General features: G+C 40.5%; 2 protein-coding genes and 1 non-coding gene across 3 annotated transcripts; all 3 read left to right on the plus strand.

Moving 5' to 3' along the window:
• Nucleotides 1-1,093: 1,093 nt before the first annotated feature.
• Nucleotides 1,094-14,535, plus strand: LOC102081993 (C-type mannose receptor 2-like). The gene is made up of 4 exons (XM_019351535.2): nucleotides 1,094-2,294; nucleotides 2,450-2,806; nucleotides 13,505-13,796; nucleotides 14,517-14,535. The coding sequence occupies exons 1-4, from the start codon at nucleotides 1,976-1,978 to the stop codon at nucleotides 14,533-14,535; spliced, it is 987 nt and encodes a 328-aa protein (XP_019207080.1). The 5' UTR covers nucleotides 1,094-1,975.
• LOC100709920 (uncharacterized) lies at nucleotides 7,809-9,527 on the plus strand. Its single transcript, XM_019356772.2, has 5 exons — nucleotides 7,809-7,961; nucleotides 8,044-8,151; nucleotides 8,461-8,607; nucleotides 9,047-9,152; nucleotides 9,347-9,527. Exons 1-5 carry the CDS (start codon nucleotides 7,916-7,918, stop codon nucleotides 9,366-9,368), a joined length of 429 nt encoding a protein of 142 aa, XP_019212317.1. The 5' UTR covers nucleotides 7,809-7,915; the 3' UTR covers nucleotides 9,369-9,527.
• On the plus strand, nucleotides 10,365-12,541 carry LOC100705369 (uncharacterized). The gene is made up of 3 exons (XR_002061230.2): nucleotides 10,365-11,686; nucleotides 11,866-11,988; nucleotides 12,177-12,541. It is a non-coding gene; the product is annotated as an uncharacterized LOC100705369 (transcript).
• Nucleotides 14,536-15,061: the final 526 nt, after the last annotated feature.

Raw genomic sequence — 15,061 nt, forward strand, 5'->3', positions numbered from 1 at the left:
AGGGAAGCCTGCAGAATAAATCCTGTAGTTGAAGCTTTAAACAAAGTCGTGATCTGTGCCTCTTTATTTTATTACCCAGGTGGAGTAATTGTCCTCAAAATGACTCCTATGTTAAACAGTAAAAATGATAAGACTGTTGTAAACATGTTAAAGTAAAGCATAACTTTGGAAACTGTTTAAAAGTAATCAAAGTTGGTAGCAGGTAAAGTGAGCTTCAAGTACAGTAGCTTTGCTAATGAAGCACAAATGGTATTTGTGGCAGTAAGGTTAATCAGGCTCATACATCTTTTCAATTTTAAATGTTTTTTATGTGTGTTGTTGAGGTGAGAGGAGCTGCAAATGCAATTACCAATGAACACATTGTTTAATAATGGGCTTTATATAAACGGTTACATACTAGTTGCTTGATGTGAGTTCTAGTTTATGATATTATGTGTATTGTGCGTATGTCAGTGTGAGCAAATGTTCAGATTAGAGTGATTACTTTAGTTTTCGTGTAATCTAATAAGAAATACTTTTGTCTTATTAACAAACAATAATAAATATTCAAAAAAGAATGAACTGTTCATTTGTTTCTATTTTTAATATTGCAGTTTTTAAAATGTAACTCCATACAACATTTGTCGAAAAAACAAACAACTAAAACATTTTCTTGTTTATGTGCCATGTTCAAGTTTAACTTTTTTAAAGAAAACATTTTCTTAACTGCAAAAATATATAAATAATCTCAAGTCAAAGGCCAAAGTCAACTAAAAATAGATTTAGACACAATCTCCCCAACCGGTCGCAGCAGATGGCCCCGCCCCTCCCTGAGCCTGGTTCTGCCGGAGGTTTCTTCCTGTTAAAAGGGAGTTTTTCCTTCCCACTGTCGCCAAAGTGCTTTATAGCGGGTCATATGGTTATTTGGTTTTTCGCTGCATGCATTACTGTAAGGTCTGCGTTACAATATAAAGCACCTTGCGGCAACCGTTGTGGTGATTTTATATAAAGAAAATTGAATTCAAACCAGTGTAGCCGCTTAATTTTAAAAAGCTGGTTTTGGGCTTGTGAGGTCATATAGATTCCTGTGAGCATGAGTGGAGTGTGTCACTGTCACAGGGTGGTGATGTGTGTTGGTGTACCTCTGCTGTCATAGCCCTACTCTGCACCCCCCACATCAAGAAAATGTTAAACAAACAAGGAAGTCATTTTTAGAAATTAGAATAAAACTTCCTGTTTCTGCTTGCTGGACAGTCCACAGGTGTGGTGTTTTCTGTCCATTTTCCACAGCTTAATGTAAACAAGTCAATTCATAAGCCATATCTACACTGTGTCTTTGTGTCAGGGGGGAAATTTGTATCTTAATATTCAAATGCTGAGTACAAAGAGAGTGTGTGTTAGTACAGATCATTATTTACTGCAGAGCTGTCTGCATGAACACCAGAGAAGAACCAGATTCAAACCTGCAGGCTCATTTCATGTCTGTGTACAGAGGTGCTGTGTGGACCACATTTGAACTGTTGCTTTTGTCTTCATGGACAATTTTAAATAGATGATCATTTATTAAGAATAATCATATATTTCTTACAGCAGTGTGTGATAAACTAGATATCTGTGTTTAATATAAAGTGCTGCGTGTCCATCAAACAGTGAAGAGCTGCTGGATTCATTGTTTCCTCCAAATGAAAGAAAAGTCATTTTCCTGTGACAGAGCGACGATGCAGTGGAGTCTGTTTCTGCTTCTTCTGATGCGTGAGTGATCATTTTACCAGGGCTCCTGATTGTTTCCACCTAAAATCCTTTAGTTTGATCAGGACTCATTAAACAAATGAACTCTGACTGAGAAAATCAAGGATTCACCTGTAAACTGGACAGTTTGATGGGAACATGAGTTTCCTGCTTGTATCAGCAGATATTCAACAGTATTTCTTCTGTTTTAGGTCAGTGTGTCTTCATCACATGTCACCTGTATGAGTACCACTTTATTAAAGAAGAGATGAGCTGGGATGAAGCACGGGCATACTGCAGAGAGAACTACACAGACCTGGCCAAAGTGTTTGACCTGACAGACATGAGAAGACTTCAAGACTCTGCACAGAATCAAACAGAAGCCTGGATTGGACTGTACAGCGAGCCAGGAAGAGACAACAGGAGGTGGCACTGGTCTCTGCCGGGGAAGGAATACACTGAAAATAAGACCTGTTGGACAGCTGGAGAACCTAATGATGGAGCATATCCGGAGAACTGTGTGAGGACAGGAGACAAGTGGGAAGATGAACCATGTAGTCGCACGCATCCGTTCATCTGTTATGACAGTAAGAATATGTGGACAGTAATATGATAATACAATATTTTAATAATGTTATAATCTAGTTTATAATCTGTGTTACATCATATGTTCCTGAAAGAGACAGTTTTAGGAATGACACAAATTAGTTGATAAAGACTTTCTTTTCTGTTGATTTGACAGAAACATTGAAAGACAATAAAACCTTTCATTTGAATGAGACGTCTGTGAACTGGACTCAGGCTCAGAACTACTGCAGACAGCATCACACCGACCTGGCCAGTGGACTCGATCAGATATACAGTGAAGAGTTTAAGAAGCTACAGAAGTCTAAAGACCCTAAGGTGAACTTGTGGATCGGCCTGTTCAGAGACAGCTGGAGGTGGTCAGATGGGAGTAACTTCTCTTTCAGATACTGGGACATGGACTCATTTAATGATGGACTAAACAACAGGACATGTGCTACGACTCTGTTAGAGAGATCAGGAAGATGGAGCTCTGCTGGATGTGACCAAAGAAAGCCTTTCTTCTGCTATGATGGTGAGTTTACACAGATTTATCTCAGCTGTTTGTCCAATAGATGAACAGCTGGAGTCACTCAAAGGATTTAGGTCAGTATGTTTCTTCAGCCACTTATTTCTGCATGAATGTTGAACTTCTGTCAGAGGTGAAGATGTTTAGCTGATGGTTGGAACAGAGATTTCTCTGTAGAGCAACTGATTCATCTGAAAAATCACTGAAATGTTTTTTCTTTGTTCTTTGTCTAAAACTGGACCTAGCATGTGTCTTTGTCCGGGTTTTGTGTTTATTATGGTTTTATGACTTGTTCTTTTGGATTTCAGGGATTTGCATATTCTAGCTTTGTATGAGTTCTTTAATTGTATATTTCCTTGTGCTTTCAGTTTTCAGTATTTACATTTTAGTTCTATATTTTTAGTTTTTCATATTTGTTCCCATCATTTCCAGTCAGTTCAAGTTTTTACTCAGTGTTGTTATTGTTTCAGTCCCTGTCTGTTCTCTTTGTGTTCTGTGTCCATGGCTGTTTATGCTTTTAGTCCCATCCCTGTGTTTTCTGCCTGTGCTGACTTCAGTTTTGCTTCCTCTATCCCAGTGCTCTGCCATCTTGCTTTGTATATCTGTTTTACCTCGAATCTTTCAAGTTTTCTAATTTTTTGCTTTGTTTGTTTAGTATTTTGTTTGACATATTTTGTTACAACAAATAAAGCTGTTTCTTTCAAAGCTCATTTTCATGTTTTCTGTGATTTTATGGCAGATAAGTTGATTCTGATCAGGGAAAACAAAACCTGGGAGGAAGCCTTGAATTACTGCAGACAGAAACACCATGACCTGGTTTCAATCAGCAACCCTGAGGAGCAGCGATGGGTCCAGGAAAGAGCCAAAAACGCCTCGACTCCTTTCGTGTGGCTGGGACTGCGCTACGGCTGCGCTGCACGTTTGTGGCTTTGGGTCACTGATTATGTAGTGTGCTATGAGAGGTGGGCTTCAGGGGGAAGGACTGAAGACTGTGACATGTCTGCAGCCATGACCACAGGAGGGCAGCACGAGTGGGTCAGTCAGAGGAAAAATGAGACGTTTAATTTTATTTGTTTAAAACACTAAGGTTTAAAACTAAAGTCACTTCTTAGCTGCACATGTAGATTTTCTGGGGTGAACTCTGTGTTTCTGCTCAGTGTTTACAGTCTCTGGGTTTGAAATGGGAGAAAAATGACCAACAGATTATTACCTGCAGGTTAGATATGTGCAGAGAGCAGTCTGTGTTTCATTTCCTCTCCTTTACCAGAGTCAGGAACATCTTGGTTTCTTCCTTCGCTGTTGCTGGATTGGTTCATCATTAAACTGTTGCAGGATATTTGTTTTGATTGAGTTCAAATATGTTGATGGTTTGAATGTTTCTGCTTCATGTGCTGTAAATCTTTGTATCACACTATTGTATCCTCAGCTTGAATTACAAAGCCTGTCACTAAAAGCAGGTAAAACCATGTTTGTGTCATGATTCCATATGAGCTCTATAATCTGATCATGTGTTCATGAAGCCAAATAAACCTTCATTTAACCAAGTCTGTCACTGTTACAGCTTTCGCAGAAAAAATACAAACAGCGCCTCCTAATGATGAGACCAGTTAACAGCAAAGTCAACATGATGTGTTTCTAAAGCTGGTTTCAAGCCAGTTACAGCAAATGTGCATCCAGCACATGTAATACCACAACTACCTGGATTTACAGGTACACACTACATATGTCACAGTAATACGCAATTAGCTGCAGTTAATGTAATGATGACATTTATCTTGTGTTGCACACGGGGGGGGGGTCCAAATGAAGCCTGTGTTGAGGCCCGTATCATTCTTTAGAATATCCATAAAGACAAATGAGGCCCTGCTTCTTTGAAGTGATGTCACTGCCATGTTATGTGGTTCGAACTGTTAATAAGAGACTGAAATTAGTTTTTTGTGTGAACTTGATCCGAGGTGATTCTGGGGATAGTCATCATGATGCATGATGATTGGAGGCACATTATGGAGCCACCAAAAGGCAAAAACATCAGCACTTTGGAACATTGTGACGTACTGTCACCCAATAATAACACAAGTCTTAAATGTATGACCTAAAATGTGTTCGTTGTGGACATCTTTTCAACATCAACCTTATACTTGTACGTTGTTTTTATAATATAGGCTGTATATTATAAGAGAACTACACACTTCCTCTCACAATCATGAGCAATAAAGCAGGAGACTTGTACAAATGAACCATACATAATTCAAACGCTCTTTTAAACTTGTTAAACACATGTTACTCCTTTTAAAATGAATTTCAAAATTCATCTAAATAATTTGAACATTATTATTTTATGTTTTAACATGGTTTCAACATTTTCAATATTTCAACAGATTTAAATGAATCACAGTTTTAATCTGGTAACAAACAAATAAGGTGATGAATTAAAATAAATAAATAAGTCAAAAACAGGAACATGTATTGAATAAATCAGTAGGCCAACATATAATGAATCATTTATGTTTATAATCATCTGTATTCATTTGTGTCATGTTGACATTTGTAAAAACCCACAAATAAACATTATATTTATAATCATGTCAGTTTCCTGCACCTGTCACAGACGTCCAATTGACGTACAAAAAATTACTCAGTCCAAAGTTCAAGTGTTAAACGTCGTGTTAACTTCCAGGTTGGGTCATGGTTGGACGTCATTTGAATGTTGTACTGGCAGATTTCATTTCTTATGTATCGATCACATATTTTAACCATGTCACTGTAGTAATAGTAGTATCACTTTGTTACTTGGGTTAGCTTCACAAATGTGTCTTATGCTCTATCACATATGGTCTACACACACACACACACACACGCACACACACACACACACACACACACACACACACACACACACACACACAGTGGGGCCATTGTAAGTTCATGGGAGACGTTAAACAGATAGTGAGACTCCCTCTGCTTATCAGGGATGCAAATCTCTCATTGACGCTAAGCAGTAAAAGGTCATAATTCTCTCTCTGTGAGGGAGAAGGTTTTAGGGATGGGGCTGTACCACTGTACAGCCCCATCCCGTGACGTGGGCCAACACGTAAGGATGGCAGCCATGAGCAGAAATCACCCTGGTGTTTGGCTGGGATGTTTCTCTCCACATTGCAATGTGTTTATTAAGCTCACTTCAAAAGATGCTCACTGGGGGTTTTGCAGGTTATTATTAAAATTTCCATAACAATATGGCGTTGTCAAATAGGATTCCTCGGCTGAGTTTTGCTGAATTACGGGGATCCAGTGACTAGCCATCCTGAGGGAAAATGACCTCAGTCCCTCCTTTCTTTTTTAATTTAAGAAAAAAGTAGAAAAGGGGGAACTGCAAAACTTACTTCAGCAACTCACACATGCAGATAGTTAAAGAGCCAAGAGGGGAAGAGAAAAAGAGAGAAACGGTGAGCAGGTTTTGAATTGGGGGAGAGAGTCTTCAACCAGACGACAAGGGGCGCATGCCCAAGAGAGCACGACTGATAGTCCGACGCTGGGGTGCGCAGATCCATGATCCGACACTGCAAAATTGCGCAAATTTAGTACTGGCGAAGTTTTATTTTAGACACTCAACAAGTTGGGTTTCAGTTGACAGAAGACCCTTAATTGAGTGCGTGATCCTGTGACCTCAGCGAGCTGAGGTGCTCTGTTTGGTCCTTACACTCCTTACACCAGCACCAAGCAACAGAAGAGGAGGCCGCAAGCAGGACGCTCCTGTTGCGAAAATGACTTGAGCTCAACCCCATGGAAAAGGAGTCATGGATGGGATGGCCCATAGTCTGGGTGGAAACTCCATTTCTGATTGTGATGAAATGTGGGAAAGTGTGCATGAAGTATGTTGTGTGAGAAAAACAGAAATGTCAAGACAGAAAAGAGTTAATTCAGCTGATGTGTGTAGGATGAATGATGGAAAGAGATGTGTTAAATAGTGAATGAAAGAATCAGAGAATGAAAGTGGTAATAAGTAGTGATGAAAATGAAATGTAATAAATGTCTTAGTGTGTCAATTGCAGGTGACCACAGACCTTGATCAGCCTCCTCCACGAGCACAGCGGTCAGAGTAAAGTGATAGATTAACATAATAACACCCAACACAAGGCTTTAGCCTGTCTCTCTCAACCACCCAGGTTAGGAGGGAACTGAGGAGGATTAAAGCCAAGAAGGCAGCGGGTCCAGATGGCATCAGCTCAAGGGTCATCAGGTCCTGCGCAGAGCAACTGTGTGGGGTGATGGAGCACCTCTTCAACCTGAGCCTGAGGCTGGGAAGAGTCCCACAGCTCTGGATAACCTCCTGTGTTGTTCCAGTGCCAAAGACTTCACGCCCCAAGGACCTCAACAGCTAAAGGCCGGTGGCTCTGACATCCCACCTGATGAAGACCCTGGAGCGGCTGGTCCTGGCTCAGCTTCGGCGCCTTGTGAGCTCATCATTAGACCCACTTCAGTTTGCCTACCAGCCTGGCATTGGAGCGGATGATGCCGTCATTCACCTCATGCATCAACACTATTCTTCCCACGGTCCTGAAGGACAAGCTGGAGAACTCTGTGTGCCCTCTCCAGGATAATTCCACTGTCAGCACCAAACTCCTTCAATGGTGATGTTTGAAGGGTCTGATCCTTCAGCTGTTAACTCTGATCTTTGTCCAAGTTTTCTTCTGTGGCTCCAGCTCACTGACTTTAGTTTGAATAACCACAACATCCCATATTCACAGCTCAGCCTGTGAAACCTGTTCCCTCTTCTTCTTCCTCATTCCTGCTAAAACTGAACCCATCCGACGTTCCAGTTTCTGCAGAGCCGAGTGTTTCAGCAGGAACTGTCCGAAAATTCAGATCGAAAACAGGAAGTCCCCAAGATTGTTTTTAATATTGTTGAAAGTTTAAAACAGGACATTTGCTGATTCAGTTATTTTAACATCTCCATAATTTCTCTTTTCCACATCTTTGTGAGTCAAGTCCATCATATAAAATGTGTTGCAGGTGATCAGGTAACCATCAGCTGATCACACAAATCAGATAAATCAGATAAATATCAGTGATGTTGGTTTGTGTTTGTGTTGAAGGTCTGGAGAGAAGATCTCCTGTATGGTGGAGCACGCCAGCCTGGAGAAACCATTGATTATTAACTGGGGTAAATACCAGTCTGTATCGACACACCTGTACACCACCTGTGTGTCTGTTCACCTGTGTGACTCTCACCTGTGTGTCTTCAGTCCCTCCCATGCCTGAAACAGAGAGACTGATCATCGTTGGAGCCGTAGGACTGATCCTGGGTCTGATCTTGTTTCTGGCTGGAGTCATCTACAGGAGGAAGAGTGGAGGTCAGACCAACACTCACTGAAACACCAGTTTAAACGAGAATAAAACCAGTTCAAATCAGACTAAAACCAGATTCGATCAGACTAAAATTAATTAACACCAGAATAAAGTTGCAGCAAAGAAAAGAGAAGCTTTGACTTCCAGAAGCTGATGGAGCTTCTGAACAGCTTCAGTTTGTCCAAAGTAAAGATAACTTGGATCAGTTGGATCTTTGGGTTTAAGTTTTAGGCAAAAAACATCAGAACTGTGACGTGTCAGTTCAGCCTGAGTCGTCACTCTTTGACCTTTGACCCTCGTTCTCTGTGTTGCAGATACATCTTTGGCTCACAGGTTCAGTGAGAAACAGGCAGAGGACTGGAGCAAAGATGCTGCAGCTCTGAGCTTGTGGAGACCTCAGAAGGAGAAGTTCTTCAAACCCGACTCTGAGCTCTGCTTCACAAATGTTCTGCCTAAGTCAGGTGACTCAGTGTTTCTGTGACATCATCAGATCATCACATGAAAGCTCAGGTCCTCACTGAGGGATCAGCTCCTGACTGAACACACTGCTGATGGTTTCATCTTTATTTAAAACTAGTGTCGTCTGGAGTTCTGCTCCTTTCACAGTAAAGCCTGGTGTCTCACACACAGCCCACTGGAAAAAATGATTCATAATTCAACTTCATCAGTGAGACATTAAAACTGTGTGAGGGCACCAGGTGTTTCTAGATCTCAGTGAGATGTTGGTCTCATGGAGAATAATGTGTTCGGGTACATGTGGAGGTTTTATAAAAGCACTTTAAATGAAGATGTCTCAGCTTCTTCTTCATGTGTTCATGAACAGCTGCCAACAGCTGGCACTTTATTACGTGTCAAAGTTTCCCTTCTGTGTTCAGACCTTTTTTATTTTTTATGTTCCAGTGATGCCATTGGTCAGGCTTCACTCCATGCCACCCTCTGGTGGTCGTCATCCTGCCTTGGCGCTCTGCAGAGTCTACGACTTCTTCCCCAAGCAGCTCAAAACCAGGTGTTGCTCCAGGCTGCTTTGATTTATCCTCATGATTTATTTGAATAGATCATAAAAGATTTATAGTTTTTGTGCCGGCACATCTGCTGCAACACACCAGCAGACTGTGGGGACCAGTGTGGAGCTGTTGGTTAAAGCAGTCAGACCTGTTCTAACGATGAGCCGTCACCTTGTTTTCTCTGTCTGTGCCCCAGGACTGATGCTGGTTCCCAGTAGTTGTTCCTGACTGTGGACCTGGAGCTGGATCTGCTTCTGTCTGATAGCTGGAAGCAAAAGCAGCAGCAGCTGGCAGCTCTGTGTTTGATCCAGGCTGTTAGAGTCAGGCTGAATGTGGACCGAGGTGTGTCTGCTGGAGCCTCAGTGGTGGAGCCATCATATGTGTGTGCAGAGTGTTCTCAGAGTCTTTACAGCTGTCTGACAGCAGGAACTGCTCAGGTGAGCTGCCTCCAGGATGGACCTGGTCTGTGCTGGCTGGAGGACAGCGAGGTGTGTGCTTGGAAACTGAGTGTCTGGTTGCTTTGTTTGGATGTAAGGCTGGACGGGGCAGAGCTCTGTGGGTGTTTGTGTGTTTGACTTTCCAGTGTCACACACACAGACACACAGATGGATGTAAAGATGAAACCACACTCTGAGCTGTCAGCTGTTTGTTGTATTTTCACTTCCTGATCCTTTCCTAAATAAAGCAGTTTCCACAGTCACTGTAAAAGACGAGGGAAAGTAGTTTTCACTCTTCGTTGTGTGTCTGTGTTTACTTTCTGTTAACAAAGTTAAGTTGCTCAAAAAGAAGCACAGTGTGTATCTTCTTGATGGTGTTGCTCCTGGATCATCAAACTGATGGCGGTCCAAGTGACCAATCACATTGTGGTGATATTACAGTTTTGCAGTGTGTAAACACCATCACACAACACATCAAACTCTAATCCCAAAACCGCCCTACAGCTCTGTAACCATAATAACGATCACATCCTAACCCCCAACCCTGACCATAAATCCCCCTTTTCCTGAGTGGACAAGTTTTTTTTCTTAATTGTAAAACATGACTAGTTTTTTAGTCATGATTAGTTACTTGCAATGCTGAACATGGACCAGCTTTAAGTAATTATGATCCAAAAAAAACCCAGTGTGGTACTTATGCCACATAGTCTTTGTGAAAGGTTAAAAATGTAGTTTTAAGACATAAATATGGATTAAAATAATAGTTAAAATAATAGTTAAAAAGTCAGGAGATATAAAAACGGTGCATAAATTATGGGGATTACAGTTCAGTTCATATTTTAAAGCAAGTTAAAAAAGGGACACCCCAGTAATATTTTTTGTTCAGATTCAGTTTTTATCTAATTACACTTGAAGTTTTATCAAACTGGATTCCCTAAAGATGCCACAATGCTCTCAGGAAGAATGTATACTGCCTTATAGGGAAGCCTGCAGAATAAATCCTGTAGTTGAAGCTTTAAACAAAGTCGTGATCTGTGCCTCTTTATTTTATTACCCAGGTGGAGTAATTGTCCTCAAAATGACTCCTATGTAAAACAGTAAAAATGATAAGACTGTTGTAAACATGTTAAAGTAAAGCATAACTTTGGAAACTGTTTAAAAGTAATCAAAGTTGGTAGCAGGTAAAGTGAGCTTCAAGTACAGTAGCTTTGCTAATGAAGCACAAATGGTATTTGTGACAGTAAGGTTAATCAGGCTCATACATCTTTTCAATTTACAATGTTTTTTATGTGTGTTGTTGAGGTGAGAGGAGCTGCAAATGCAATTACCAATGAACACATTGTTTAATAATGGGCTTTATATAAACGGTTATACACTAGCTGCTTGATGAGTTCTAGTTTATGATATTGTGTGTATTGTGCGTATGTCAGTGTGAGCAAATGTTCAGATTAGAGTGATTACGCCCCTCCCTGAGCCTGGTTCTGCCGGAGGTTTCTTCCTGTTAAAAGGGAGTTTTTCCTTCCCACTGTCACCAAAGTGCTTTATACGGGGTCATATGGTTATTTGGTTTTTTGCTGCATGTATTACTATAAGGTCTATGTTAATGTTGTGGTGATTTGGCACTATATAAAGAAAATTGAATTCAAACCAGTGCGGCCGTTTAATTTTAAAAAGCTGGTTTTGGGCTTGAAATCCTATATTGTAGATTTGGCCTGTGAGGTCATATAGATTCATGTGAGCATGAGTGGAGTGTGTCACTGTCACAGGGTGGTGATGTGTGTAGGTGTACCTCTGCTGTCATAGCCCTACCCTGCACCCCCCACATCAAGAAAATGTTAAACAAACAAGGAAGTCATTTTTAGAAATTAGAATAAAACTTCCTGTTTCTGCTTGCTGGATAGTCCACAGTGAGGTGCTTTGTGTCCTTTTTCCATAGCTTAATGTAAACAAGTCCATTCATAAGCCATATCTACACTGTGTCTTTGTGTCAGGGGGGAAATTTGTATCTTAATATTGAAATACTGAGTACAGAGTGTGTGTTAGTACAGATGGTTATTCACTGCAGAGCTGTCTGCATGAACACCAGAGAAGAACCAGATGTGAGTCTCAAACCTGCAGGCTCATTTCATGTCTGTGTACAGAGGTGCTGTGTGGACCACATTTGAACAATTGCTTTTGTCTTCATGGACAATTTTAAACAGATGATTATTTATTAAGAATAATCATATATTTCTTACAGCAGTGTGTGATAAATTAGATATCTGTGTTTAATATAAAGTGCTGTGTGTCCATCAAACAGTGAAGAGCTGCTGGATTCATTGTTTCCTCCAAATGAAAGAAAAGTCATTTTCATGTGACAGAGCGACGATGCAGTGGAGTCTGTTTCTGCTTCTTCTGATGGGTGAGTGATCATTTTACCAGGGCTCCTGATTGTTTCCACCTAAAATCCTTTAGTTTGATCAGGACTCATTAAACAAATGAACTCTTACTGAGAAAATCAAGGATTCACCTGTAAACTGGACAGTTTGATGGGAACATGAGTTTCCTGCTTGTATCAGCAGATATTCAACAGTATTTCTTCTGTTTTAGGTCAGTGTGTCTTCATCACATGTCACCTGTATGAGTACCACTTTATTAAAGAACAGATGAGCTGGGATGAAGCACGGGCATACTGCAGAGAGAACTACACAGACCTGGCCAAAGTGTTTGACCTGACAGACATGAGAAGACTTCAAGACTCTGCACAGAATCAAACAGAAGCCTGGATTGGACTGTACAACATCACAGGAGGAGACAACAGGACGTGGCACTGGTCTCTGCCGGGGGAGGAATACACTGAAAATAATACCTGTTGGGGAAATACAGAGCCAAATGATGGAGCATATCCTGAGAACTGTGTGATGACAGGAGACAAGTGGGCAGATTATCCATGTACCCACACATTTCAGTTCATCTGCTATGATGGTGAGAATATGTGAACAGTAATATGATGAAACAATATTTAATTATGTTATAATCTAGTTTATAATTTATGTTATATCATATGTTCCTGATAGAGACAGTTTGAAGAATGAGACAAATTAGTTGATAAAGATGTTTTTGTGTTTTTCTGTTGATTTGACAGAAACAATGAAAGACAACAAAACCTTTCATTTGATTAAGACGCCTGTGACCTGGACTCAGGCTCAGAACTACTGCAGACAGCATCACACCGACCTGGCTAGTGGACTCGATCAGATATACAGTGAAGAGTTTAAGAAGCTGCCGAAGTCTGAAGGCTTGTGGATCGGCCTGTTCAGAGACAGCTGGAGGTGGTCAGATGGGAGTAACTTCTCTTTCAGATACTGGGACATGGACTCATTTAATGATGGACTAAACAACAGGACATGTGCTACGACTGTGTTAGAGAGATCAGGAAGATGGAGCTCTGCTGGATGTGACCACAGAAAGCCTTTCTTCTGCTATGATGGTGAGTTTACACAGATTTATCTCAGCTGTTTGTCCAATAGATGAACTGCTGGAGTCACTGAGAGGATTTAGATCAGTTTTCTTTTTGTATCTCGGTTGGCTCCCTCTGAGATGTACAATTTAACCACACTGTTTATTAGAACTGTGGACAACCTTTAATTATTAACTGCAAAACAAATGTACTGCATGTGTACAGTGAGTCTTACTCAGTGCAGACCTACTGATATTTTATATATTTAAACCTCTTCCTTCCTAACAAAGCTCTCTGTCATTTTCTCATCTTTACTATATAAATGTTCATTAGAGCTGTTCACCTACACAGTCACAGGTGTAACTGTCCTAATGTTTGTGCCTGTCTGTCTTGTTTCTGTAAGTGTGGACTGTTCATGTCTGTCATTGTTCATAAAGCACAGCAAAGACTCAGAGCTCTTTGGGTTTTGTGGTGACAGATAACATGATCCTGATCCATGAAGAGAAAACTTGGGAGGAAGCCCTTTATTACTGCAGAGAGAAACACCATGACCTGGTTTCCATCACCAACCTGCATGAGCAGCAGTGGTTTCAGGAAAATGCCAGAAACGCCTCCACTCCTTTTGTCTGGCTGGGGCTGCGCTACACCTGCACTCTGGGCTTCTGGTTCTGGGTCACTGATGATGTCATTGGATATAATAACTGGGACTCTAAAAGCACAGATGATGTCTGTGGCATGTCTGGAGCCATAAATAGATCAGGAGAGCAGAAGTGGGTCAGTAAGCCTGATAATAATAAGTTTAATTTCTTCTGTTCAAAACATTAAAAGCACTGTAAACAACAGCTTCTTATCTCCTCAGCTGGTTTTTGGTTGTGTTTTGTGAAGGGATTCTTTAGAGGGATTATGGGAGATGTAGTTTTTCACAGTGACGTTTTAGGTTTTATTTAGCACACTTTTTATTTTCCTACATCAACAAAAACTTAATTTTGTTATTGAAAAAGAATCTATTGACACAGAAACTATACAATGTGTAGGTTTTATTATATTGATGTTGTGGTTAAAATCTGGTGATGGTTTTATATAAATTAATAATACAAAAAGGTTATGAAGTGTTGTTAATTGAATTCACTGTTGATGAATAAACTGTTAAACCACAGTTGTTGTTTTTAATAATCAGAAGACTTTATAAAACTACATATCCCCACATCCCTGTTTTAATCTTCTTATAAATCTTTTAGTTTAAATTCACAAAAAATTTGGATGGGATGGATTTTGTTCATATTTGTGACTCGTGGTTTGTTGTTTATACTTATATTTGTGATATGTATTCTTTGGGGTGTTTAGTTTTGAACCTTGTTCTCAGGTGTCTTACAGTTAATTCCACTCTTAGTGTTCAGCCCTTTCGTGTCCTCTGTATGTCGTCCATTCACGTTTGGCTTCCTTTGTCTTGTCTGCTGTCATTTTGTCCACCTGTGTCTCATTCTCTTCAGGTGTCTCCACTTTCCCTGATCGCACTTCTCTGTATATGTATGTATATATGTATGTCAACAACTAAACAGCTAGATTTTTATACCTCAGTCAGCTTCTGCATATCTGCACATGGCTCTTCATAAGTGAGACAGCCATAGTCTCTCTCTCTCTCTCTCTCTCTCTTTCTCTCTCTCACACACACACACACAGTTAGAGTCAAATTGTTGAATGTTGTCATTGTGTTTCCTAAATTGTAAAGTCTTGGTTCAAACTGTGTGATCAAAGACATTACACCTCCCCAGCCTGTCGAGGTTTTGGGGGAAAGCTGTAGTGTTTTATCACAGACCCATCCCATGTGAAGGTTCTGTTTCTTGTGTTGTAAGCTTTCTGCTTTTTTGATTCTTTTGGTGAGCAGGAGGTCACACAAACACACCCCCATGACACACACACACACACACACACACACACACACACACACACACACACACCACTAATGAGCCCACCATTTGAAACATGATATCAGTTTTAACTGAAGAAACAGCATCAGTGAAGAAAAACCAGAGAC

The sequence above is a fragment of the Oreochromis niloticus genome, linkage group LG3 (genome assembly GCF_001858045.2).
Source record: "Oreochromis niloticus isolate F11D_XX linkage group LG3, O_niloticus_UMD_NMBU, whole genome shotgun sequence".
NCBI lineage: Eukaryota > Metazoa > Chordata > Actinopteri > Cichliformes > Cichlidae > Oreochromis > Oreochromis niloticus.

Coding starts and splice junctions, on each gene's coding strand:
- LOC102081993 (XM_019351535.2), top strand. CDS start 1,976: ATGAGCTGGGATGAAGCACGGGCATACTGCAGAGAGAACTACACAGAC. Junction 2,295..2,449: donor TCCGTTCATCTGTTATGACA/GTAAGAATATGT, acceptor TTGATTTGACAG/AAACATTGAAAGACAATAAA. Junction 2,807..13,504: donor GCCTTTCTTCTGCTATGATG/GTGAGTTTACAC, acceptor TTGTGGTGACAG/ATAACATGATCCTGATCCAT.
- LOC100709920 (XM_019356772.2), top strand. CDS start 7,916: ATGGTGGAGCACGCCAGCCTGGAGAAACCATTGATTATTAACTGGG. Junction 7,962..8,043: donor ACCATTGATTATTAACTGGG/GTAAATACCAGT, acceptor GTGTGTCTTCAG/TCCCTCCCATGCCTGAAACA. Junction 8,608..9,046: donor AAATGTTCTGCCTAAGTCAG/GTGACTCAGTGT, acceptor TTTATGTTCCAG/TGATGCCATTGGTCAGGCTT.